This window comes from Gallus gallus, chromosome 2, assembly GCF_016699485.2.
Source record: "Gallus gallus isolate bGalGal1 chromosome 2, bGalGal1.mat.broiler.GRCg7b, whole genome shotgun sequence".
NCBI classification, from domain to species: domain Eukaryota; kingdom Metazoa; phylum Chordata; class Aves; order Galliformes; family Phasianidae; genus Gallus; species Gallus gallus.
In genome coordinates this window covers 53,953,110-53,979,754 of record NC_052533.1, presented here as the reverse complement: position 1 = coordinate 53,979,754, position 26,645 = coordinate 53,953,110, and the positions used below count along the sequence as shown (strand labels likewise).

The 26,645-nt window shown below is 37.9% G+C and overlaps 1 protein-coding gene across 14 annotated transcripts in view; it reads left to right on the top strand.

Moving 5' to 3' along the window:
* EZH2 (enhancer of zeste 2 polycomb repressive complex 2 subunit) overlaps positions 1–23,647 on the top strand; it is a 48,944-nt gene extending 25,297 nt beyond the window's left edge. For all 14 annotated transcript variants that reach the window (XM_046933982.1, XM_015275912.4, XM_040696456.2 and 11 more), the window contains 14 exons: positions 570–672; positions 1,166–1,329; positions 10,026–10,117; positions 10,993–11,233; positions 11,639–11,808; positions 12,175–12,269; positions 17,175–17,215; positions 18,297–18,422; positions 19,740–19,918; positions 20,736–20,831; positions 21,407–21,488; positions 22,293–22,373; positions 22,484–22,568; positions 23,325–23,647. In XM_046933982.1, coding sequence (XP_046789938.1) covers positions 570–672; positions 1,166–1,329; positions 10,026–10,117; positions 10,993–11,233; positions 11,639–11,808; positions 12,175–12,269; positions 17,175–17,215; positions 18,297–18,422; positions 19,740–19,918; positions 20,736–20,831; positions 21,407–21,488; positions 22,293–22,373; positions 22,484–22,568; positions 23,325–23,385 — 1,616 coding nt within the window. In that variant the 3' untranslated portion in view covers positions 23,386–23,647. The remainder of the gene's footprint in view (positions 1–569; positions 673–1,165; positions 1,330–10,025; positions 10,118–10,992; positions 11,234–11,638; positions 11,809–12,174; positions 12,270–17,174; positions 17,216–18,296; positions 18,423–19,739; positions 19,919–20,735; positions 20,832–21,406; positions 21,489–22,292; positions 22,374–22,483; positions 22,569–23,324) is intronic.
* Positions 23,648–26,645: the final 2,998 nt, after the last annotated feature.

The window sequence follows — 26,645 nt, the reverse complement described above, 5'->3', positions numbered from 1 at the left end:
TATGTCTGTCTGCAGACTTTAAAAATAAGACCACAAAGCTCTTTTCTTTAATCACTTGATAAATTTGTTCAAATTATTCTACTTAATAGCTTTCAGATGTGAAGTAACATTATTTTCTTCATCATTTCCTTTGCCATTTAATTCAAGAACTGTACAGAGAATACTACGAAAATGCTTTTGCCAGTTTTCTTTCTTTGCAACTTGGGACAGTCAAATGCTCACAAATCGGTTGGGGATCTAAATGTAGATCAAAGTCTAATAAATACTTTAGTACTCCTCAGAAAATTGAATAATACTATTCTTAAGCAGGCAGAGTTCTGAATTGCCATCTCCATCTGCTGGTGAAATAATGATTTCTCCAAATTTTATTAGTGCAGTTCTGTCAGCAGGGAAGATCACTTTAAGGAATTTACTTTAAATGCTTGGTAATTTAGAAATAAAAAAACTTTGTTTCTTTTATTAGGATTTTGGTGAAGTCTCTCTTTTTCTGAATGCCTCCTTGAGGTAGCAAAGGAGCAGAAAAATAATTTCTTTTGATTTGTTTTCCAAATGTTTTACTGCTTTGACAGAGAAAGAAAGTCACCCACCTCGGAGGTTTCCATCTGACAAGATATTTGAAGCCATTTCCTCAATGTTTCCAGATAAGGGTACAGCGGAAGAATTGAAAGAGAAGTAAGGGTATTTCATATATTACTGGTTTGCATTATGAAACAAAGATTTCATGACTTCATTAAATACTTGGGAGAATCCTTATCAACATCTACAGAAGCTAGAAGCTTCTTAAGAGGCAGTTGTATAACTTTTAACTCCCTTTGAATACCACTTGCAGATGTTCTCTCTAGTTGACTGAAACAATGAAGACAGATTTATTAGTCTTTCAAACTAATGAAAAGCGTGTGCTTGCATGTGATTAATAATGTCATTTGTTAGTGATTAATGTATATGAGGCAGTGCTGTTCAAGAAAGTAAATGCACGTTTTCCTAACAATTTTATGTTAACGAGTATAGAATTAATAACTTGTCGTGCTATTTGCTGATGAACAGACAGTTACCTTTCCTGCAATTTTAAAAAATTTGTTTCTGAAAACACATAGTGATAGTGCAGTTGAAAGTTACTATGGTTTTTATTATACTGAATAAAAAGCTTGTATTTCTTTCTCTTAAGATACAAAGAACTCACTGAACAGCAACTTCCAGGAGCTCTTCCTCCTGAATGCACACCTAACATAGATGGACCAAATGCTAAGTCTGTTCAGAGGGAGCAAAGCCTGCATTCTTTTCATACACTTTTCTGTAGGCGCTGTTTTAAATATGATTGCTTCTTACATCGTAAGTATAATTTTGTTGTGCTTGTGTATCTTGCTTTTTGCAAGTCAGAAAACTTAAAAGAACAATGATATGCAGTGCAGAAAGAAAGAGGAAAAATAATAACAGTAATATCACCAAAGCTTACAAAAGAGATCTGTCCAGGTAGATGTTACTTTATGGTGAAAACTATCTCTTAGGATGTCGAATGTATCTTTTAAGGTGTTTTGTTGTCCTTTTTGCATTTAGCAATTCTCATAGATGTTATTTCTCTTCATATGGTCTTCAAAAAAACTGCCTTTTTTTTCCCCACTATAGTTTCACTTCTGCAGTTTCTGCAGAGAAACTGGGAACTGAATATATTTCTCCATAAAAATATCTAGTTGTTTAGCAGACTTGCTTCATTTTCTATGAGGGAGAATGAATATCTGTGAAGTTTTATCTTCAATTCTCCTAGGTTACTTTCTAGCCACATTGCATCTACCTGATGATTTGAAGAATAATTTCAAACAATTGAATTTCAGCAACTGTGATATCCTCTCCATTGAATTCCTTCCATGTTGCCCCATTCTTCTGGGGAATTTAATGAGAACTTCAGCAATTACACAAGTTTTCTTTTGCAAACAGTGAAGAATAAGATTCTGTACTGCTATGTGAGACTGTTTCTCTGAGAATGGAGTCAAGTGTAAAGGGAAACCTAACAGTCAAAGATGTAGTGGTTTGGACTTGTAGTTGAATACTGTAACGCCCTCTATTCAAAATTTTCTCATTTGACTGATCTGCTCCTATGTGTATTAGACTGAATATATGTGTATATTTATCTTGAAATATTTGTGCTTTGTCAGCAGCTCCTCATCTAGCACACATACATTCTGCCTGTATTTGTACTTCCTGCTGAAGGCTTTGCACAGCGCTGCTTCTTTTTGGTATCCCTTATTTGCCTTTTAGTTTAAAGAGGAACTGGAGTTATTCTCAGATGGGGAGGGAGGGGGATATTTCTAGTTTCATCAGTGTTTGTGGCTTTTGGATTTGGGTCAGTTAGTTTCACTTTCTCCCTGTGTTCCAGTGGCAGGTCTTGCTTGAAACTACATGCAGGGAAGCGGTTTGTCCAGCCATCTTCAACACTGTGTGTTCTGCTAAGCTGTAGGTATTGTTTAAAAGTGTCTTAGTTGCCTGGCTGACTCATTTTAAGTGCTCTGTGTGGAGCTTCTACTGTAGGACAGGGAAGTGAAGCTGTGTGTTGTCCCTTGGCCTATCTGTAAGTCTGGAGCTTTTGGTAGTGTCAGTAGTCTACCAGGGAGTTGAAATGTCAGTCTAGTTTTCCTATTTCAAAAACATCTTGGTTTTTAAGTCAACAGGAAATGAATGTTTAGACATAGAGAGAATAATTGTTGCAGTAGCACTTCAGAAGGCTTTAGGTATTTCTGCAGTAGTGTTGGGGTTTTTTTTGGTCATTTTTCTCACTATTTTTTTATAATTTGGAATAGTTTTATACTGTTTATCTAGATATATCTTTATATAGATTTACCTTTTCTAGTCATTTTTGAAGCTTTTTAGAAGAACTGAACAAATATAATCTGTAAGTCCATTGGCCCTTCAGGGATGCACCTACAAGTGCTGAGGGAGTTGGCAGATATGACTGTGATGCCACTTAATATTTGATCAATTGTGGCAACTTGTAGAAGTGCCTGGAGAGTACAAAAAAGCAAATGTCACTTCTATCCTCAAGAAGTGCAGGAGTGAGGATGCAGAAAACTAACCCAGGTCAGCCTTACCTTGATGTCTGGAAAGACGGAACAACTAACTCTGGTAGGTATTTCTAAGGCACACAGAGTCAGGAGTTCTCAGTATGGATTCATCAAGGGGAAGTCGTGCTTAACCAACCTGATGAGTTTCTTTAGTAAAATAACTGGCCTGGTAGATAAAGGAAGAGTGGTACCTGTTGTCCATCTGGACTTCAGCAAGGCCTTTAATAATATCCCTCATAAGATTCCCATAGAGAAGCTGTTGAAGTGTTGGCTGGATGAGCAGACTGTGGGGAGGCTTGAAAATGCTGAGTAACTGGATCTAGAAGTCAGTGGTGTGAAGTTTAGTTGGAGGTCAGTAATGAGCAGAGTACATTGGAGTGAATCGTACAATCATAGAATTACTCAGGTTGGAAAGGATCTCAAAGATCATCAAGTCCAACCGCAGCCTAACCATAGTACCCTAACTCTAACAACCCTCTGCTAAATCATATCTCTGAGCACCGCATCCAAATGGCTCTTAAACGCATCCAGGGATGGTGACTCAACCACCTCCCTGTGGAGCCTATTCCAGTGTTTAACCACCCTTTCTGTAAAGAAGTGTTTCCTAACGTTCAACCTAAACTTACCTTGGCGCAACTTGAGGCCATTTCCCCTCGTCTTGTCACTTGTCACCAGTGAGAAGAGACCTACCCCACTCTCACTGTAAGCACCTTTCAGGTACTGGCAGAGAATAATAAGGTCTCCCCTCAGCCTCCTCTTCCCCAGACTAAACAGCCTCAGCTCCCTCAGCCTCTCCTCATAGGACTGATTTTTCCAAGCCCTTCACTAGCCTCATTGCCCTTCTCTGGACCTGCTTCAGTAACTCCATGTCCTTCTTGTACTGAGGTGCTCAAAACTGAACATAGTACTCGAGGTGAGGCCTCACCAATGCCGAGTACAGGGGCAGGATGACTTCCCTAGTCCTGCTCACCACACCATTCCTGACACAAGCCAGGATGCCATTGGCCTTCTTGGCCACCTGGGCACACTGCTGGCTCATATTCAGCCGACTGTCCATCAGTATGCCAAGGTCCCTTTCCATCAGGCAGCTTTCCAGCCACTCTTCCCCAAGCCCATAGGGTTGCCTGGGGTTGTTGTGACCAAAATGCAGGACCTGACACTTGGCCCTACTGAAACTCATACAGTTAACCTTGGCCCATCAATCCAGTCCATCCAGGTCCCTCTGTAGTGCCCTTCTCCCCTCTGGCAGATCAACACACCCTCCCAGCTTGGTGTCATCTGCAAACTTACTGAGGATGCACTCAATCCTCTCATCGAGATCATCAATGTAGATGTTAAACAGAAGTGGCCCCAGCACTGAGCCTTGGGAGACACTGCTTGTGACTGGCCGCCAACTGGATTCAACTCCATTGACCACGACTCTTTGGGCCCGGCCATCCAGCCAGTGCTTCACCCAGCGGAGCGCACACCCATCCAGACCATGGGCAGCCAACTTCTCCACGAGAATGTTATGGGGGACAGTGTCAAAGGACTTACTGAAGTCCAGGTAGACCACATTGACAGCCTAACCCTCATCCACTAAGCGGGTCACCTTGTCATAGAATGAAATCAGGTTTGTCAGACAGGATCTACCATTCATAAACCCATGCTGACTGGGCCTGATCCCCTGGTTGACCTTGAATTCATCCATGATGGTTCCTGAGATTATTTGTTCCATAACCTTCCTGGACACTGAGGTGAGACTCCTGTGGGGCATCTTTGTTAATGATCTGGATGATGAAGAGTGCACCTTCATGGTTGACAGTGGGGGAAGTGGCTGAATCATGCAGCTAGCCAGAGGATAATTGCGAGCTGGAGAGGTGTGCCAGCAGGGACCTCATGCAGTTTAGCAAGAAGTGCAAAGTCTTGTATGTGGGGAGAAGTAACCCTAGGCACTAGGACATGCTGATAGAATGACAACATTTAGACAGCAGCTTGATAGAAAAGGCCCTGGGAGGTATGGTGGATATAAGTTAAACATGACTCAGGAGTGTGCCTTTGCTACAAGGAAAGCCCATGGTGTCCTGGGCTGATTTAGGCAAAATACAGCTGGTAGATTGAGGAAGGTGGTCCTTCTCTTCTCCCCCTGCCTTGAGATGTAGTTCTGGGCTAGTGGTACAAGAGTTGAATGGAAATACTTGACAGAGATTAGTTAAGAGCCATTAAGGTGATGAAGGGAGTGGAGTATCTCTTTTTCAAGGAAATGCTAAGAGAGCTGGGAGTATTTCTTCTGGAACAGAGAAGGCTCAAGGGAGGAACTGAAATATGGAATGCAGAAAAGATGAAGCTAGGCTCTTTCCCTTGTTGCCCAGTGATGGGGTAAGGAGAAACAAACTTCAGGTTTCTCCTGAACTTTAGAAAGCACTTCTGTGCTGTCTTGAGTGACTGAGCGATGCCACAGAGAGAATTTATTTTCTCTCTTTGGAGAGCTTCAAAAAGCCATCTTGACATGGTTATGGGCAGACTGCTGTAGGTGGCCCTGCTTGGTCTGGTTTAGACCAAATAGCTGGAATAGACATCTGGAGGCCCTCTGTGATTCATGGGTCACATTTTTGTACCCGTTACTACGGGTAGTCTGGTGTTACTAGTTCATGGTTTTATAGGCACCGACTCTGTGAGACTTCTTTTAATACTGTAAAGCATGTGTTAATAGCGTTTTTCGTTTTGACATATTCTTAAATGCTAGAACCAGCTAACAGTAAATCTGGAGTAATGTCTGTAGTTAACTGTAGGATATCAGTTCTTACACTAGCAGCATCGTTTAAATGGAAAGTATTGTGTTTTCTGTTATTCATAACCTTCAGATGGCAAACAGTGTTTATGATAAAAGACTGCCTACATTCTTGTTGCTGGTGATTTTTAAATCCTTTAAACAAGTCAGTATTCCTTCCAAAGCGTTGTATGCCCAGTGCGATGTTTTAAGCTCTGCCTTGAGCTTAAAAAGGACTAAACTTTAATCTCTTCAGATACTCTCAGGCTTTAGCTGAAAAAAGGAAAATAGTGTTTTCAGTATGGTGGCATTCCACAGTTAATTCCTCCATTCATCCTCCATCCATTGTGTCAAGACAGTGTGAAGTTATCTGCAATGATTATGCTCTTCATCAGAATTTATGTGGCACAGTCATTGTTGCCAATTAAAAAATAAATAAAAATAAGTGATCATTGCGAAGAGATCTCTTGAAGCTTTATTTATGCATTCACTATATAATTTTCAGAGCAGGTACTGAGTGTAGTAAACTGATATTTCAGTCACTGTTATCTAAAGACATAACTAAATCTCACTTCCACAATGATTAGTAGATTCCATCTGCTTTCTGCAAATTAGATTCCCTTTACTTTTTCTTTTTTCTGTAGTAACACCAAAGAAAGAAGAATTTTTTGTGTGTGTGACTAGAAGTGGGAGTCGATCTGTTAAGAACCGGGAAAATTCAGCTGTATGACTTTTCACTTTCTGTGAATTTTTAAGACTTGTAGTCCAAATGCACCAGATTCACTGCTGGGGAATAAGAAACTTTTCAAAAGAAGAATACACTGGTTATCAGAAGGCTACAACAATAGATTACAGCGTATCTGCAACAAGTTGACTAACTCTTAAACAAAATCAATAGCATTTCTACTAGCACCCTAATGAATTATCCATATGTTCTCTACTTGCAATTGGCAAGCACTGCAAGATAATGTCCTGGCTTCTGTAGATGATATTTTGGATTAATTGTCTTGGAGATGTGGTGGACTGCAGTAATCTGCTTTGAAAAGTAGGTTGAAAATTCTCTGGATAAGGCATTGCGAATTTAAGATAAATGAATACAAGCATTGTATTCATTCTAGTTTTGATCTCCTAACTCCCATTCTTGGGTTCTGATTTTGTTAACTTTATCGTTATTTTATATAGTTTCAGATCTTTATTTTAGAAAGTTTCAGTTAAATATTAGAAAATTGATCATTATTTATTTAATATGTCAAGTCCCTTGATGAGCTGGCAGTCCCTTTATGTGGAGGTAATGACCTTACTGGAAAAAAAACTTGTGTACCAACTTCATTTGCTGATGGTAAGGGTCTGGACTAACAAAGAAATTAGAAGAAGGAAAAATATCAGGTAGGGAGAATTACCCAAATAGCTAGACTGTGAAGCAAATGTATATTTCATGTTAAACTATTATCTGTGTACTCTCATGAAAATATGAGAATTGAGCCCATTGGGGATGAGACAAGTAATAAATCACACAGATGGTAAACAAGTTCAGTGGAGCAGTTTTAGAATAAAATTGAGGAAATGTTAAAGAAATATGGACTTTAGTTATTTTGGAAATTATACAATGTCATCCTACATTTTGGAAAAAAAAAATCTAATATTTGCAACATTCAGAATACAGCTATAAAAACAGTTTTGTTCTTGTAGTAGTTCTTTCTTTTGTAGCAGGCCTTCCAGATACCTCACAACAACTGTGATAGATTCTGGTTATAGTGGTCGGTATTATATTATGTTGTATATTTTTGAAATAGTGGAATACAAGGCATGACTCTTAATTTAATTGTAAAGTACAACATTTTGTCTTTCTGATTTAGAAAAGTCAAAGAATTTATCTCACTGCATTACAATTGAAGTGAATTTTTTATTTAATGGGAGACAAAATAACTGCCTAACTGTTAAAAATTTAGGACTTCATAGACACTCATAAAATATATGTATTTACTTCTGCACGTTGCAACAGTCTGACATAGATCGTTGCCTACAGATGTTTCACTGTGCTCTTGCAATTTTGCAAAATCCTTTTTCTTCTGATATGAAGAGAGAGTAATATAAGTTGATCTTGAATTAATAAAATGATAGACTATGCAAATTTTAAGATGCAAAGTTGAGAAATATGGTTTTTTTTTTTCCCCTCTATTTTTGAGTCAGGAAGATCCCATTGTTTTGTTTCTTGAAAGCTGAAGGAGGATGGGATAACTTGGCCTTAAATTGTAAGCTTTCTTCCTCATTTAACTTAATCTTCATACAGAAAATATCAGCACTTCAAGGATATGTGAAACATGTGACATACTACATTTATTTAAAAACTTTTATGTTTAGGAAGAGTGGAAGAAATGCTAACAGCAGCAACATGCATAAGTTACATTCCTATACTTGCTTGTAATCAATTTTTACATATCTATGTCAGTATGTGGTAAAATGAAGTCTTTTTGTGTTTCCTGATTTATAAAATTTATCTGCGGAATTAAATATTTCATATCCTTTTACACCTTTTAAAGCCCAGCCTTGGAAGAATACATTGCTCCCCCAAGATCCCTATGTGCTCTTGTCATTAATAGAGGCATAAAATTATGGAATTTGTCATGAGATTTCTACATCATCTTCCCTTCTGGGAGGGAAGCACGTAGTGATAGTTTTAAGCTGTCAGAGAAGCTCCCTTAAGACATACACACCGGCACTGACTTACCTTCCCTGTTGGCCCCAAATCAAGTGGTAGAAGAGCTATGTTGTAAATCAATTGTCTGGCAGATATTGCTTACAAAGGGAATAACTACTGTAAAAGTTCAGTCTTGAAGGCACAGTGGTGGATTAATATAGCAAGAAACCTCATGTAGAATCTAGAAATAAGTAGGAAAAGGTATGGTGGTGGTGTACTGAAGGAGAAAGATGTGCGTTCTGTTAACATGAAAGAGCCCATCTAATGGATTTGTATGGGTTAAGAGGGGAGCGATTTGTTCTTTCAGTTAAAAAAAAACAAAAAAAAAACAGTACTTTGTATTCACTGAGTGATGACAAACATAACTATAACTTACACTTGCTTAACTATAACTGTGTTTAAAAACTGCACCATAAGTGCCTGGGATTAAAATATTTTCCGACAAGAGTCTGTTAGGCTTTCATGGAGTGTTTGAGAACAGACTCTAACCAGACATGGAGTGTAACTGAACTCAGCTAGTGCTGAGTCTTGGGTCTTATTAAGCTTCAGTACACTGACCGCTTATATTTTTCTTGTTGTATGTGCTACTGCTACTACATTTGTGGGGGAAGAAAAGCATTTATTGGAGGACTTAAAAATATATATAGAATTGTGGAAAACTAAGGATATTATTTTTGAAATCTCTTAATATAATTCGGGGACTGGAACATAGGACCAGTTCCTATGTGACTCTAGCTGCAGATTTCTCTGGTTTTAGTTCAGTGGGGGATTCTAGAGAGTTCCTAATGCTTCCAGTGAAAACGTTCTGTTGAGAGGCAAGTATCATATGACAGAAGATCTGGGTGAGACAAACTCTGGCAAAAATATGGCTGGGGAGCTTAGTCACTTTGTAAAAGTACTAACATTCATTTGTAATGGACCCAGATCTGCATCATTCTAAATCACTGTTCTGCAACTTGAGTGCTTTACAGGTTCCATCAGTATATGTGAGCAGACCAGTCTGCAACTTGGAGGGAACTTAGTTTTGGTGCTGATAACTAATAGAGTAAAAATGAACATAAGTCCTTCTCAGTAACTAAAATGAAAAATGGATTATTTGCTTTGTTAAAGCTTATGGAGTGGTTAATCTTTATGTAAGCAATGTGAAAATTGAACATGGGATTCTTACAGCTTGAGAGATGATCATTGATAGGAGGAACTCTGAATAGTTCTGTTTAACTGGGTAATGGTAATCAAGTTTGTTCTGTTTGTTGAAAGGGAAATATAGCAAGTCCTCCTTGGCACATGAAACAAATATGATGTTCACTGATGTAAATGGGCATATGCAAATTTATTCATATACTTTCTTTGTAAGTCAAATGTCAGTAGGTGTCGTGTATCTTGAGGTTTTTCCATTTTTCTCATTCTTATGCTGTTCTTGGTAAAGTCTTGGTATATCTTGTGTTTTTAATACTGTTTGAGGTTAGATATCTAATGCATTTTTTTACTTTTAAGATTTACAAATGTTATTTTCTTGATTCAACAGCATTCCATGCAACTCCAAATACTTACAAAAGAAAGAATACAGAAACAGCATTAGATAATAAGCCCTGTGGACCGCACTGTTATCAGCATCTGGTAAGATAACTTCAAGTGAATTGTAAGAATTTACTGAAGCAGAATTACTTGTAAGTACCAAGCTGCATTTAGTGTTAGGATGCGCTACGTGTATGAACGTGCTTGTACTTGTAGGCAGCTTGCAGTCAAATGTCATCTTCAGTTTTTGTGAAAAAAGTGTTAATCACTAAATGAATGTTTGAGTAGGAATAACTTTCAACTCTGTTAGGTGTAGCCTGATGTCCTTGTAAGGAGGTAAGATCATTACCTACTAATAATGTGTTGCTGCCACTGTGTCCAATCTAGTCAAATAACTGGGTTTTACAGACTTAATTCTCTCATAAGTGGCCTATCAACTGAAAACTGGACAGATTTAGTTTGGTGAAGAAGGGTTATTGCCAGAATCTTTGTTTTTTAGGAACACACGATTTAAACTAATAAGGGGGAAGCAGTTTAAAAACAAAACAAAACCCCCCAAAAACAAAACAAAATTCTCATACTTCTCCTAAATGAAACTACATGTCTAATCTTCTAATCTAAAAACTTCCTATCTATTATCATACTCCTTTCCCCTAAAAAACAAATTACCATACTGATGGTCTTTTGAAAAATGCAGAATGCTTATTGTTTATGTGCCATGTGCAAAAAGAATTCTTGTGTTTTGGAGGGACTCTGTGGAACATTCTCACTACTTCTGTCACCTAGGAAGATGAAAACTTACTACCGAATGAATTATTTTTTTACTTGGCAGTGAAAGTGGAACTGAAATAAATACTTGGTAACTGTAGATTTACTCATGATAACATCAGAAACATCCATATTCATGATTGTAAACTTGAATGTGGAGAGAACTTAATTGCATCAACTTCTAATGAAAATCAGTGTTTTGTTTTTAGGAAGGTGCAAAGGAGTTTGCAGCTGCCCTGACTGCTGAGCGTATAAAGACACCACCGAAGCGCCCAGGTGGTCGCCGAAGGGGAAGACTTCCAAACAACACCAGCAGACCTAGCACACCAACAATAAATGTGTTGGAATCAAAAGACACAGACAGTGACAGAGAAGCTGGAACAGAAACTGGAGGAGAAAACAATGATAAAGAGGAAGAAGAAAAGAAAGATGAAACATCCAGTTCTTCTGGTAAGGCTAGTCAAAGCTGCTACTTAGCTGTAGTGCTTAAGAGCATGAATCCACCTTGTGCACTGCAATTTTAGAAACCATGTATTTGAAATATTTGGAAATCAGTCAAAAAGCAGAGTAACAATGAGTTTAATAGATCTCTGTAACAAAATGTCCAGATTGTCTCAACTTAGCTTAGAAGTGAGATTTGTAACTTTAATAGCCAATGTTACCTAGTTCTGGACTTCTCCAAGAGCTGTGTGAAAGTTACTATTTGTTGTAGTGCTTAAATGAATAAAACCAACAGAACTCTGGGCTATTTTTAGCTACAATTGAGTAGGTCAGTATGATGTTTTTAAAGGCTATGGAAACTTCCTGAAATATAACCTTACACTGATTCATACTTTCAATTATTATTTATTACAGAAGCAAATTCTAGGTGTCAAACACCAATAAAGATGAAGCCAAATATTGAGCCTCCGGAGAATGTGGAATGGAGTGGTGCAGAAGCCTCAATGTTTAGAGTTCTTATTGGCACCTACTATGACAACTTCTGTGCAATCGCCAGACTAATTGGGACCAAAACATGCAGACAGGTAAGGAGGGAAGCAATTACTAAGGATGATAGTGTTTTACTTTTAAAACCTGAAATACAGAACTACTAGTATTAATTACTGAAAGAGAAAAGTAATTTCCTTGGTTTTCACAGGAATGCGATGATCCAGAATTCATGCTACAATTATACAGAAGTTAATTTAATTTAAAAACAGATTTAAAACTTACAAGAGGCTATAGCTATAGTATCTCTACTACAACGACAAATATAATCAACCTTAAGTATACTGAAAAGATGGGTGTAATCTGTAAGATCTTGATTGGAAGAAATTGTATTACTATAGAAAATGAGTAACTTTCTACTAGTGAGAGATTTATTATGGATATATTCTGGTATCTCTTGTTAGGTGTATGAGTTTAGAGTAAAAGAATCTAGTATTATTGCTCCGGTCCCTGCTGAAGATGTTGATACTCCTCCCAGAAAGAAGAAAAGGAAACACAGGTAAATCTGTTACTAAATGCCCTTTGCATAACAGAAAATTGGAGATAGAGGGGATCTGAACAGAAGCTTTTTTGAAGAAATAGTCATCAATACCCTTTCTTTTCTTTTCAAAAATGAAATTTGCAGCAATAAAACACTTCTTTTGTGGTGTTTTTTTCTTTTTTTTTCTTCCCGACAAAAGCACTACAACACAGGGGATGGGAAATGTTACACTCGCCTCCCTTCCTCCCCCTTTCTTAACCTCCTAAACAGACAGATTCTTGAAGATTTATTGCTGCAAATAATCAAAGCGTAGTTTAGAAATACTCTTCTGTATGGCTGATTATAATATTCAAGAAATTTCAATGGAATTTTGAGGTGATAAATATTAAATTTACAAGCGTTATAGTGGTATTAAATAATGATGTATTTTTCAAATTTAAACCTATGCTTTTTATGTTGAAATTTATTGAATCAAAAGATTCAAATGATCAGTAAGAAAAAAAAAAATTAACTAACTCTAGGCTAGCTTTTTTAAGAGACATGGCAGGAATTCCCTTGTTATACCCAGCTACATTATCAACTAGAGCTTCAATTGAAGAAACAGGTTAATAGATTCTTAATTGCAGCTTCAATTAAGTACAAAATAAAGCCATATGTTGAGCCAGAAAGACCTTCTAAAACAATATCTGTTGAAGTTTTTAATTTACTATCTATTGTCAGTGAAATGTAATTTTCTTTAGGAATCCTGAGGTTCAAAAACATAACTCAGTGTTATGATCGTTTTTATTCCTAGGGATAAGAAAATAGGAGGTAAATAAATAACTGACTGAAAGTTAGCAAGAACATTTATTTCTGCAAGGAATAAGTATGCTTTTTTCAATGTTTCTTATTTTTTGCCTTCAACTTTCCTTACCTTCCCTATGCTTATTCTTCCTCTTCTTCCAGTAATTCTAGGTATATTTATTATTTCCAGCCTTAGTGAAATTGCTAATGTTGATTTTAAAAACTGATGGTGGAATAGAATGTTTCTGCTTTGTAGTGCAGAGACAGCTGATGTAAGCTGAGAAAAAATCTAGTGAGCATCTGGAAGGAATTGTCTGTTCTGAGCAAAACATTGATTTAATATTTTTGGCACATTTTTTCAAGTTTTGGGGCATTTGCTGGGCTTGGTTTTTTAAATCTGGAGTTAATAGCTAGAGTGCAAGTTTAGAATATGCAGTTGGCAATTAGCTTACTTTCAGGTTCGTGCAAATCACTATAAAAATAATGCCACTATATCTGTTTCTGAAGTGCAACTAAAAGGCTCAAGTGCACTTTAATACTGAAATTGATTGTATAGGCAGCACAATTGCATTGTTTTTGGAGGATTTTTGAGTCTTTTGTTTAAAATAAATGGTCATATACCAGTATGTGGGGTTTCTTGATATTTTATTCCTTCCTGCAACAAATAGGCCTGTATGCCAGTAATTTGGTTTTGAAATGCCTTTCAATTTTTTTCCTCTTCCTTCACTGAAAGGTAAAATAACGTTTTTCCTTTAATTTCATAGAATATGGCAATCGAGCAGTATCTCTTCTGTGCCCAATAGCCTTTCAGAAAGGAAAACTGTTTAGCCCATATATGTACTAGGGTAAATCTGAGCTCTGTGTAAAGATGTCACACAACTTGATGACTGGGAAAACCACCTGAGAATCTTTCTCTGTTTCTTACACTGTTTGAGTTTATTCAGTCCTGGAGTAAATCCAGTTCTAGAAGGAACCAGTGTCCTTTTCTTTGCTCTTCACCACTGCAAGAGTCTGATCTGTGAGTTTTACCTGTGCTCATGAAGTGCCTATCCTTTGAGGAAAGGCAGCATTCACTGAAGAGAAGAGCAGTTGCAGGTGACTTAGTCAATGGCTTTTTCTATCTGATTTGATAGTAGATTCTCTTAAGACTTTACTTCAGCATTCATATAGTATCATTAAAATGACAGTTCTAACCTTGCAAGTGAAACTGCTACTGTTAGCTGAATGGCACGTCTTCTATGCCATCTTGGCATGGCCAATAGGCATACTGAGCAACTAGCTGGCATGACTGCACCCATCGTGGATAGTAAATTATGCTCTCTCCCTCCATCCAGTGTCTTTCTAGTTAGATAGATGCAATAAGACTGATCAAGAAGAGGAAAAAATCTTTTAATATAGTGGTTTTCTGGAGAATGACTAAATGTTAGGTAAGACAAGCTCTAACAGAGATTAACTACACAGTTTGTGTCAACTCTCCTTGGCTGGATAAATAAGTATTTTGCATAGGAAGCTGAACCTGAGTGAACAAAAAAAATGCAGAAAGCATTGGCATATGCTGAAAGAAGGATACTTTGTTCATTCTCTTTTATCTATTTGTTCTTCCTTGGCTGGGAGCTGACTTACATGCTTGCTTTAACTAATTAGCACTTTTTCCTATGGATTGATAAGAATCTGATTGTAGCGTCATATAATGCTGCTACTTGATTTCTTTTCTCTCCCTTCCCTTTCTCATCCTCTATTCAGATGTGAGTTTACTTAGTAAACTTTATAATTGAAAGTACTTTTTCTACTCTTTCATCCTGTTCTCCCTACCTTCCCCCAGACTGCTGCATGTGCCTATGTAGCTTTAATTCTGCATGGTGTTTATGCTACAAAGATGTATGGCAGCAAAGAAGAACTTGAGTAAGAATATTTTTGACAACTGCTGTCATAGCGTTTCTGGAAACGTTTGCTTTCCAAACTGGCTATCATGCAGATGTCAGCTACTAGATGTATACAAATCCATCTATTTGCTTAGAAATCTGCTACTGAGTTTACAGTTTATTTTTTTCCTGTAACATCAATTTGCAAGTTCTTTCTCAACCGTCTTCTTGCCTTCACTTTCTAGTACATGAGATCAGATCTTCTCTTCTGACAGAGATAGCAAATTAGAAGGTGGATGCAAGACATCAGTCCATTTCTGATATGGTACTTAGAATTCAACTTTGTGGACTAGTAAGGGGAACTTACTGCTCTTTCTGGCAGTTATTAAAAGTTACAAGAAAATGGATGTAGTATTTGATTTTGCCAGTTAAGCTTATTTAATTGGTGAGTGTTGGCAGCTTTGTGCTGCCATCTACCATTTTCCTCAAGTCATGGTCGCACTGCATGCAAGCCTTGTTCATTTCATGCCAGGGTCTCTGTCACCGGTGTCTGTTAGGAGAATGGTGTATCTGATGCCTTTGTCATTGTGCCTTCCATACTGATTTCTCTACTGATCCTGAGTTGTTAGTATTCTGAACTTCTGGTTGATGATAATCTTTGTCATATTCAGGTGGTCATGTCAATATAATCTACTTCCCTGTAAAACCAAGAAGTCCCAGTTGTCAATTAGTCAGCAAGTGGCATTTTACACTAAGGTATTAGGATAGTTGTATGGTAACTGTTGAGTTATGGCCTGAAACACTGATTGACCACCTGGGGAAAGGACTGAGTCATCCCTGGGAGCACAGGTGAAGGCAATTCACCTGTGCAACACAAAGAGGTGGAGCCTGGCTCCACCTCCCTTAGACCCCATTTAAGGGCTGACTGTCATGGAGAAGGATCCCTTTCTGGAGATCCCTCCTTTGTGGAGTTTTCTGCCGTGAGCCTGGATCTTTAGAGAGAGGTGAGCAGTCCTTTTTTTCTTCCCTTATAACACTTATAACACCTATTGTGTTAGTTCCTCTGTCGTTACACCTCTTGTATCAACTTTCCATCATGTTGATCTTTCTTATTTTTACAGATAGTGCTTAACTTGAAATAATATTCATATTAATTGCTAATGAAATAATGCTTTAAGGAGTATATTCACATCAAGCTTTGAAGGGTTTATCGTGCTTTTTGGGAAGGATTTGTTTAAAAGTTACTGATTTGCTACATTTTCCAAAAGCCGGACAGCAAAAACTAAAAAAAAAAAAAAAAAAACACCAAACAAAAAAAACCTAAAAAAAAAAAACCTTAAAAACAAAACAAAAAAAAAACAACGTGTATTAGAGCAATTTTAGTCCAAATCGCACTTAGATCAGCGTCTTCTTTGAAAGAGTCAGTGTTCATAAATGCATGCTGGCATCTTTTTCCTGTTCTTTCCTCTCCTCTTCTAGAGCAAGTCACTCTTGATAAGAATGTCATCTACTTCTTGTAGTGTTTTGTATCTCTGGTGGATAGTCTTTGGTTCTGTGCCCTGTCCACAACTTAAGTAGTGTGCCACTGTGTATGGCAGGAAGCTTCTCCCAGCCTCTGCCCCAAAGCAAACTTGCAAAAGCACTGCTTAGGCAGTGTAACAAAGAAAGAGAATGCTGGAGGACAGTTTTAAGGGTTTAGCAGAGGTATGTAAGGCATAGGAAGTTTGAAGCAGAAGGGAAATGGTTTAGCACTGTGATACTGTTGAAGATTAGCAGATAAAGGGTGATACCTGGCTGTGATCTTGAGACTACTGGTGAGGTGTTTGCTTCACAGGACTGGAGATTCAACAGCTGTCAGAATTTCACTCCTCTATTTAGTTGTGCCCCTGCATATTTGCAATTCAGTATACTTCCTTCTGCTGCTACCTGCTTCAGTGCTTTCCTATTTGCAGGTTTTCCTTAAAAGCCAGCTGAATTTAAGCCTAGGGCTTGGGTAGGTGCTGCTTGTTTGTAGTCCCAACCCTGGGACTAGTGCAGTGCTGAGGGGGGTGGGGGGCAATGATTAGTCTGCAGAGCGTTGATACAGTCAGCTTCAAGGAACTGGAACAGGGTGCTTCTGCTGCAACCAATTCTGTGGGTCTAGCAGACATCCATGTTACCAGAAACTTGCCCATTTTAAATCAAATATGGGTACAAGATGCAGAGGACTTTCCCAGCCCACTGCAGGTGGAGTGGAGTTCCTGTCAACTTTCTTGTGTTTGTTTTGTGTTTTTTGCAGGTTGTGGGCTGCTCATTGCAGAAAGATACAGCTGAAAAAGGGTTAGCATCTTTCCATTCAATTTATGTACTGAACTTTTAAGATCCTACTATTGGTTTTTTTTGTTTTGCTTTGTTTTTTTGGTTTGGGTTTTGTTGTTTTTTTTTTCCTGTTTTTAATATTAGGCCATTATATACTTTCCATAGGGAGCTAGAGGAAAAAGCAAGCGCTCATTAGAGATATAGTAGAGGTAAAAGGTATTAATTGATTTACATAACTCTTTAGAAATAGTATGTATAATTCAGGAGGAGGCTGAATTAATAACTTCTTTTAGCTTGTGCTCATAAAGTATGGAAAACAGTATTAGGAGCTGTGGTAAAAAAGCAGCATTTGTCTTTTTTTAAAAAAAAAACTTCTAAAAATTTGTTGAGAACAGTTAGGGGCTTGTAACAACATTAAAAGATTGATTCTTTCCCCTTTCTCATTGTTGACGGATCATTTTTGCAAATGCAACAAATGATCAATACTATTAACAGGAAACAATCTGTATAGCACCAAATTCTCTTCACTGCTGTATAGATAAAGCTAGACTTTGCTCCAATAGTCTCTTCTAGCCTGTAAGATGTTGGCTTTGTCTGGATTAGAAAATTGGCTTTGGAAAGATTAGTATTGTAATGAATGGGTGTTATTTTGCCCACGTGTCTGTTTTAATAGTTGACTGTTTGTTCCTCAAGTGTAAAAATGACTTGGAGCATTTGAGCAAATTCATTTTGCTGGATAAAAATAGTGTAATTCTAGCACATGTTTGCACAGGAGATTATACTATTGTAGTTCCATTTTTTGGTTTTCCACGATAGCCAGTGTTCAGCTCTGAATACACTTAAGCAGCTGAGTAATGGGAAGAATAAGATGCACGAAGAAGCAAGCAACTAGTGGTATCAAGCACCTAATTAATATTACATTTTTTTTCTAAACACACACCTCCCTTCTTTCCCCTCCCACCACTGATGGTAGAACTGGGTCTGTTTGGTTTTGGGCTTTCTCAGTTAAGGGGACTTCAAGGGAATTTCTGCTTTAAACAATGAGGGGAACTGCATTTTGTTTGCACCTTTCACTATTAAAAATGTTGCAATTTTTATTCAGATGGTTCATCAAATCATGTTTACAACTATCAGCCATGTGATCATCCACGTCAGCCTTGTGACAGCTCATGCCCTTGTGTTATTGCTCAAAACTTCTGTGAGAAGTTTTGTCAGTGCAGCTCAGAATGTAAGTAAAAGTAGAAAACTTACCTATAAATTTTTCTCACTGTTTCATTATCTCTGCTAGTATTCTGTTCCCTCCACTGACAGTGTTTTCGAGAGCAGTAAGTAGTGTGAAACAGTTGAAAAGGAAGCACATATTGGTTTAACTTGGCCCTTTTAATTAGTCATTTGAATAAAGTCAAAAGCAGTCTTAATGATTGGACTTGAGGAAGACTGAAGTAAAATTGGAGATGTTTAGGAGGCTTGGGACTCCTCAACTAGTAGATGTTGTTCTAATTTCCCTCTCTTTGCTAGACAGGTTGAAGAACATCTCTCAATCTTTTTTTTCCCCTTTTGTTTGCCTCTTGAATTCATGAAGGGAGAGAATAAACAGTCCCCATTCACCATTTTTGCCAGTGAATAAAAACACAAAGCAATCTTGGCTTTCTGTGGTCTGTAATAGAAGCAATGCTTTTCCAAGCAGACATAGAATAGCTTTTACTGAAGAAAGATCTCTAACAATTCTCCCAGAATTCTGCTTATTAATGGCTGTCATAAATATGTATCCATGTGATGATTTATTGTGCAAGATAGTTTTGTTTAAGACCCTTCACCTTTTAATGATTTGAGTCTCAGTTCCTGCTTACATCCCACCTGTACATCTCTCCTAGCTAGACTGCCGCTAGAGGTATTTTGAGCATAATTCTTTTTTTTTGCTCCAAAACTAGCTCAGCATTTCTCAGTTCAGAGCTGCAACTGGCAGATTGCTTGGAGGTCATCTATTCCCTCTCTGCTGTGCTGAGCCTAATAACATATCCTTGTAAATTGTCAGTGCTTGACAGATTGAGTTCTGTGAATCAGCATTTCCTGATACAACTCTTTCCTGTTGGTATTTTTCCAGTCATCCCTGACCATAGCTTGTCCTGCAGGTCAGTCCTTGCAGTGGACATTGGCAGTAACTCTGCAGGGTCCATGCAGGTCTATTAGGGAAAATCTCTGAAATTGTGGTCAGGCATTGGAATGGGTTGCCAAGACAGGTGGTTGAGTCACCATTCCTGCCAGGTGTCCAAGAAATGTGGAGATATGCCACTAAGGGACATGGCTTAGTGGGGAAATATCGGGGGTAGGTGGATGGTTGGACTGGATGATCTTAGAGGTCTCTTCCAACTTTAATGATTCTGTGAATTTATAGTAATTCATGATGTCCTATAAAGAAATCAATAGTTATGCTTGTTGATTTCAATTGTTTATTTTTTAATGTTGATATGCTGTAATCTATGTGGCTTTATTTTTACTTAGAACTTTTTCATACTTGCCCTTTTTTTCATGCATTCCTTTGTAGGCCAAAACAGGTTTCCTGGATGTCGTTGTAAAGCACAATGCAACACTAAGCAGTGTCCATGTTACCTAGCTGTTCGTGAATGTGATCCTGATCTCTGTTTAACTTGTGGAGCAGCTGACCACTGGGACAGCAAAAATGTTTCTTGCAAGAACTGCAGCATCCAGAGAGGATCCAAAAAAGTATGTAGATAGTTACAGAACTATGTGCGTATTGCCTTTGGTCTTTTTTTTGAAGTGTTTTCATATTTTCATACCAGAGAATAGAATTTCTTCAGCTTCATGGTTTCAAACAGGAAGAAACAAATCAATCAAAGCAAGCAAAAAAAAAAAAAAAAGCCAAAAACAACTAAAAAGGAGGGGGAGGTGGTGGTGGTGATGACAACAACAAAACCCTCCAAACATGAAAAAACAAACAAGAAAAACAATCAAAAAGAAAACCAATATGGAAGATAGCTGTTGTCTATGTTACCTTGCCTATGTGTTACTTTTAAGCACTGTATACATTTTAGCATTTACTGATACCAAGTTAGCATTTTTAGTGTTTTCTGACTAGTACTATGGAAGGATCTCTCTTCTTTCTCCCATTCAGGCTTCACTTGCGATTTGCAGATAGGCTGCAGTTTTTAAAGTGTAACTAGCCCCTGGTTCAGTACAAGAAAACTTCACTCAGACATCAGTACTGGCTATTTCTTTGTTCAGTTGTTGATTGTAATGCACTTAACTTGTATAAAGCCTACCAAGTATCTCTGTAAAACCTGTTCAGCTCTGTTCAATATTTTAAAAACAAATTCTTAATTCTACTCTGCAGTATCTTCTCACAAATTAGTCAAACAGTGGGTTAATCAGCATTATGCTCCCATCAGCAAACCTTTCTAGTTTGAAGTTCTTAATGTCTGTCTGTGCTTGTCAGTTAAAAAAAATCCTTGTGACAAGGTGGGGAGGGAAAGTCAATCTAATCCAACCATGTCTGGTTTTTTTTTCCCTTCATCTCCCACAGCACTTACTATTGGCACCTTCAGATGTGGCAGGCTGGGGAATTTTCATCAAAGATCCTGTACAGAAGAATGAATTCATCTCTGAATACTGTGGTGAGGTAAAGGATGCCTCTGATTATGTACGAACTTAACTGGTAAAGCTGTGAGCAAGAGACATTGGTTCCAATCCAACTTGTCATTCGAGAGAGAGAGAGAGAGAGAGAGAGAGGTGACTGGCTATGTGTATAGCTACTGCTGTTATGGGCTCCAAATCCAGGAGTTAAATGGTTGAAATGTCACCAAAAATTGAGGCTCTTGTGAGAGTGAGTACTGGAGTGCCATTTTTAATCTTCAATGTAATTTTCACTAAAATTCAGTGGATGCTTCCATTAGATGTTATTCCATGGTAATAAAAAGAAATTGAATACTAAATGATTTACACAATCTTAATTTTTAAGATGAAGCAATTCTGTCTTTCTTCCTACTCTGAAAGAACTTATTCATGCTAAAAAAGCAAGCTGTGATTGTTTGATAAACCTAGAATACTTGCTGAAAACCGTGTTTTATGTTTGGGATTATTTTCAGGGCCAGAGAATTTTAAAAAATAAATAAATCAGAATGTCTTGTTTTCTTAGCCTTAAGCTGTTACAGTTACAAAAAGGGAGAGGTGCTTTACGAAAACTATTTCTTTCAGATTATTTCTCAGGATGAGGCAGACAGAAGAGGAAAAGTATATGACAAGTACATGTGCAGCTTTCTGTTTAACTTGAATAATGGTATGTGTGTACTAGTCACGATCCTTGCATAAATAAATTGTTTGTGTATGATGTTCTTCAGCTCTTTTTTTTTTTTTTGCTGGCAGTAGGTAAGACTATAAGCAGTTCTTTCTGTTGCACATCTTTTTCTAGCAATTTGCTGATTCCTAGTACTGAGAGCAGAGGGGATTTATGTAAATGATATTCAAGGATATTAGTGAAAGAGCCTATTAGTAAAGGCAACTACAGACGATGAGTTGAGCAGAAATTGTAATTTTACTCCATGAAATACTTACAAGCATGAGTAAACTGCTTGAATAGTTAGTCTTGCAAGGTATTATTTCAAAGATTTCACTGTAACTTAAATAGCAGTAAGTTGTGAAGGTAATTTTGTACGGGGAGAAAAGTGTTGCACAGATGGGCAGCTGCTGCTTGCAGGAAATAAAACACTATACTGTGTCAGTTATGGAATACAAGAAATTATTTGGAAAAAAAAAAACCAACACAACATTGCCTTCTATAAATGTTGGCTTAATTTATTTATGGATCTTGCCCTTGTGGAGTAAGGACAGAGAAGCTTCAAATGGGAGCTCCTGTGGTAGGAGATAAATAGACTGCAGAGGGTGAGGCAGCAGAAAATTCTGAGTTGCAGAACAATAAAGTTGCTGTATAAAAAGATATGCCATCTCCTCTGTGTAGAAAGTTGAGCAGTTATATTTTCCAGCTGCTGAACTCTAAACATATTATAAACATATTAGTCATTAAACAATTACAAAGAAATTGTTTGTAGATGACCTTCCTATCACTTATGGTTTTTACTCCTAGATTTTGTGGTTGATGCAACACGCAAGGGAAACAAGATTAGATTTGCAAACCATTCAGTAAATCCCAACTGCTATGCAAAAGGTATGTTCTATAAATTGTTAAATGAAAGCTAAATATAAAATGTTGTGGGGTATGTAGAATATACATTTTGTCAGTATTTATCTTAACATGAGTTTGTTTCTTTTTAACAGTTATGATGGTTAATGGTGATCACAGAATAGGAATATTTGCTAAAAGAGCCATTCAGACTGGTGAAGAACTCTTTTTTGACTACAGGTTGGTAGATGTTTCCTCTAACTTCTTCCTATGATATGTTCAATTAGTTATCTGTATTTCTGAGCAGATCCGAATGAGTTACTGTACCTGCATCCTGATAACTTCAGGTCTCAGCACCTGAGAGCAGTGAGAGGCAGTCCTCTGGCTACTTTTTTTTTTTTAATTGAGCAAAGCATTTGGCCAAGAGCCTTGTGAACTTGGAACAGTGGCTTGTATCAATAAAAGTAATGTATCTTAGAAAGGGAAACAGACTTGCATAGTGTTTCTGTGCAGAAAAGCATATAACTTTCTCTGGTACTTCCCTAGACAGGCAGTACAGGTTGTCTCTACTATTTATTCAGAAATGGGCAGGGAAAACTTACTTTATTACAGAGAAGTGCTTGCTAAGATAATCTTGCTAGAGGAGAACTTAACTGTCTAGTGAAAATAATACTACATAAGTCAACTTTGAGAAATGCACTTAATTTCCATTAGCTAAACTGAACTTTAGCACTTTGAGGTACAAGACAGAAAGTGTGAAACTTTATGGACTTCCTACCCCCTTTTGGCTCAAGCTACTCTAATAGCACTTCTTGAATGTTCAGTATTGTTCTGTATTTGCAAATTTACATAGGAAGTAAAGGCTGCAGTGGTGAGGAAACTATGGGAAACCTGAAAGCATTCCAGACTACGCTGTGCTATGTCAGAACAATGAAGCTGAAATGCTCCATGCTACTGTTCCAGTGATACCAGTTTTTATTTTTGTTTTTATTTCAGATATAGCCAAGCTGATGCCCTTAAGTATGTGGGTATAGAAAGAGAAATGGAAATCCCTTGACACCAGCTACCTCTTCTTATAAACATACAGCTGCCTTATCTTCAGGAAATTCTAGTACTGTGGGCAATTAAGAAAGAAAAAGCTATTTGAAATTCTGTGTTTGCAAAGTACTGTAACAGTAATTTATAGTAACCAATTTAAAAAAAAAAAACTTTTTATTGCCTTCTCACCAGCTACAGTGTTTTGTACCTATGACCTTTTGCAATAATGTGGTGTGGTGCATTTTTTTCAATCTTGAATAAATGATACTTGAACTTCTTCATTTTTATGGGAATGGAGTTGAAATTCTGTTTTAGCCAGTTGAGAAAGCAAACAAGACAATTTCTAAATAAAGGCAGTACATACTTGCCTAGTTCTGTTCAACTCTAATTGTTATTCCTCTACTTCTGCTCTACCTTATCAGTTCTAACAAGGGGTCAGTTAATAGCAGATGGATTTTAAAATGAAGGGAGTGTACTCCAAAAAAAAAAAAAATGGAAGGGAGGCTGGGAGGATGGAGGTAGTTTAGATGATATATGGGGCTAACAGGTGTTAATGCAAAGTTTAAGATCAGTAATGTAGTATTACAAGCTCTTGTTCTACCTGTGTACTAGCTTAACATTAATGCAGCTTCCAAAATAGGTGCCATGATTTTCTCTACTCAGTTCACTCTGTAGAAATAACACAGACAAGATTCCACTTGTATCATTTTGTAAGGGAACAGGCACTGTAACTGCTACCCTGAGAAGGGGTATCCCCTCAAGCTGCAGCCAGAATAATATTACTAATTATGTATATCCCTCACTTGTATCAAACAAGTCTGAGACCATTTATGTTGCATCCTTTGTATTGCTTAGCTGTAAGCAACAACTATTTTGCTTTTAGTGGTACATGTTACTCTCTTGTATTACAAAACTTCCATCTAAACTTGTATTGGTAGTGAAGGTTGCCTCAATAACCCAGGTGCAAGGCCATGCATTTTATATTTGCTGAACCTCATGAGTTTCACCTGGGCTCAAGCTTGACTCTGTCCCTCTTGATGGCATCCTGTCCCTCTGGTGTGTTGACCACACCCCACTGCTTGGTACCCTCAGTAAACTTGCTGAAGGTGTGCTTGACCCAACTGTCACTGATGTAGAGAGTATTGCACCAGCACTGACCACTGGGGGACACCAGTTGTCACTGATCTGACTGGCACTCTCTGGCCTTGATTTGTTGAGGAGCATGTTGAGTTGTGAGGGGGTAGCTTTTCTTTCTTTGGTCATTTGTAACAAGGGTGACCTGACCAGACAACTTATCTCCTTTTGCAGAAGTCAAAAGTTAATTTCTCCCTGCTTAGATAAAGTATGCCTGTTCCCTAGAGCTAAGTTGACAGCAACTGTGATTTAAGAAGAGCTCTGCACAATACAGTATATAAAACTATATAAAGCAATTCTGCCTTAACCAGTGATGGCTTTGAGAGGCTGCTGGCAGCACTGCAGTTCTGGACTTCCACAGGTGATTTATCATTTTGCATGCCTCTCTAGCACCATGCCACTCCTACTTCCTGCTACAAAACACATCTTAAAATCTTTAAAAGGCATTTCAAAAACTTAACAAAAAAGCATTTCTATTAACTACGCAGGTGGTCTTTGGTACAATTAAAGTTCTTTCAGTACAGGAATAGAAAGCTTGCAGAAGCTCAAGTGCAATAAGATACTTTCTCAATTTTCAAAGTACATCTACTACTCTCTAGTTTAAGCTGGAACTATGTGAAAAATCAAATATTTCTGTAGATCAAAGCCTACAGAAGCTATAAAAAATAGCTTCCCTCTCAGAAAAATAGTATCATCCCTATGCCACAGAAAAAAATTGTAAGCCACCATGTCTAAAGGTGAAAAAATGGTTTGGCTGCAGAAGCAAAGGTCCTTTCACCATCAAGGATGAAAAAGATAGGACAGAACTGGAAGGATAGTATTTATCTCACATGCATATGTTGAACACACAACATTGTGATAAGATGGAATAAAACTTGGTCAGTCAATATATATGTATAGCAACACTCCTATTTTATTCTCATCATGAGTAGTATTTATTAAGTTAGTCTTCAGGAACACACAGTTTTCTGTTCAGTGAAATGGGTAGCCTTAACCTTATTCAAGACAGTAGTTAGGGGATCGTAGAATCATAAAGGCTGGAAAAGATTTCCAATATTATCCAATTCAGCTGTCCACCTGCTGCCAATATTGGCCACTAAACCATGTCCCTAAGTACCACACCTACACATTCCTCAAACAACTCCAGGGACAGAGACTCAACTGCCTCACTGGGCAGCCTGTTCCAGTGCCTGAACACTCCTTCAGAAAAGTAGTCCTACCACTCCTTTTGAAAGTAGTACTCCTTTAGAAAAGTTTTTCCTAATATCCAACCCTACCCTTAAGGCCATTCCCTCTAGTTCTATCACTAATTAAGCAGGAGAAGAGGCCAACCCCCACCTCACTGCACACACACCTTTCAGGGAGTTGTAGAGAGCAGCAATCCTGAAGTAACTCCTCAGGAGAAACCAAATGATCCCACTTCTCTCAGCTGCTCCCTTTAAGACTTGTGTTTCAGACCCTTTACCAGCTTTGTTGTCCTTGTAGTGAGGGGCCCAAAACCAAACACATCATGAGTGCTGAGTACAGCAAGATGATCACCTCCCTGCTCCTGCTAGCTACACTATTTCTGATAGAAGTCAGGATGCTATCAGCCTTCTCGGCACAATACTTGCTCACATTCAACTGAACATTGACCAAAATGCCCAGATCACTCTCCTTCAGCCTTCCAGCCACTCTACCCCAAGCCTGTAGGCAGTGTCTTGGGTTGCTGTGACTTAAACGCAGGATCCAGCACTCTGTCTTGTTGAACTTCATCCCCTTGTCCTCAGCTTATCAATCCACATCCCTCTGTAGGGCATTCCTATCTAAAAGCAGAGGATCACTTAACCCCTACTTCTTGTTCTTACAGAGGGTGTACTAAATCCCCTCATCCAGATCACCAGTAAAGGACCTAATAGCTGAGGAACACCACTCATGACCAGGTCCCAGATGCAATTAACTCTATTCACCAAAACCCTTTGAGCCCAGCCTTCCAGCCACTTCTTTATCCTGCAACCCATAAAGCTGGCAGCCCAGGGCATGGGCAGGTATTTGCAGGAGAAGACTGTGGGAAGAGTGATATGATGTATAAAAAAAGTCAAATTTCAGATGACCAAGGATGTCTACATATATTTCACCTATTTTTCATCCTGCTATCTCTTGTGA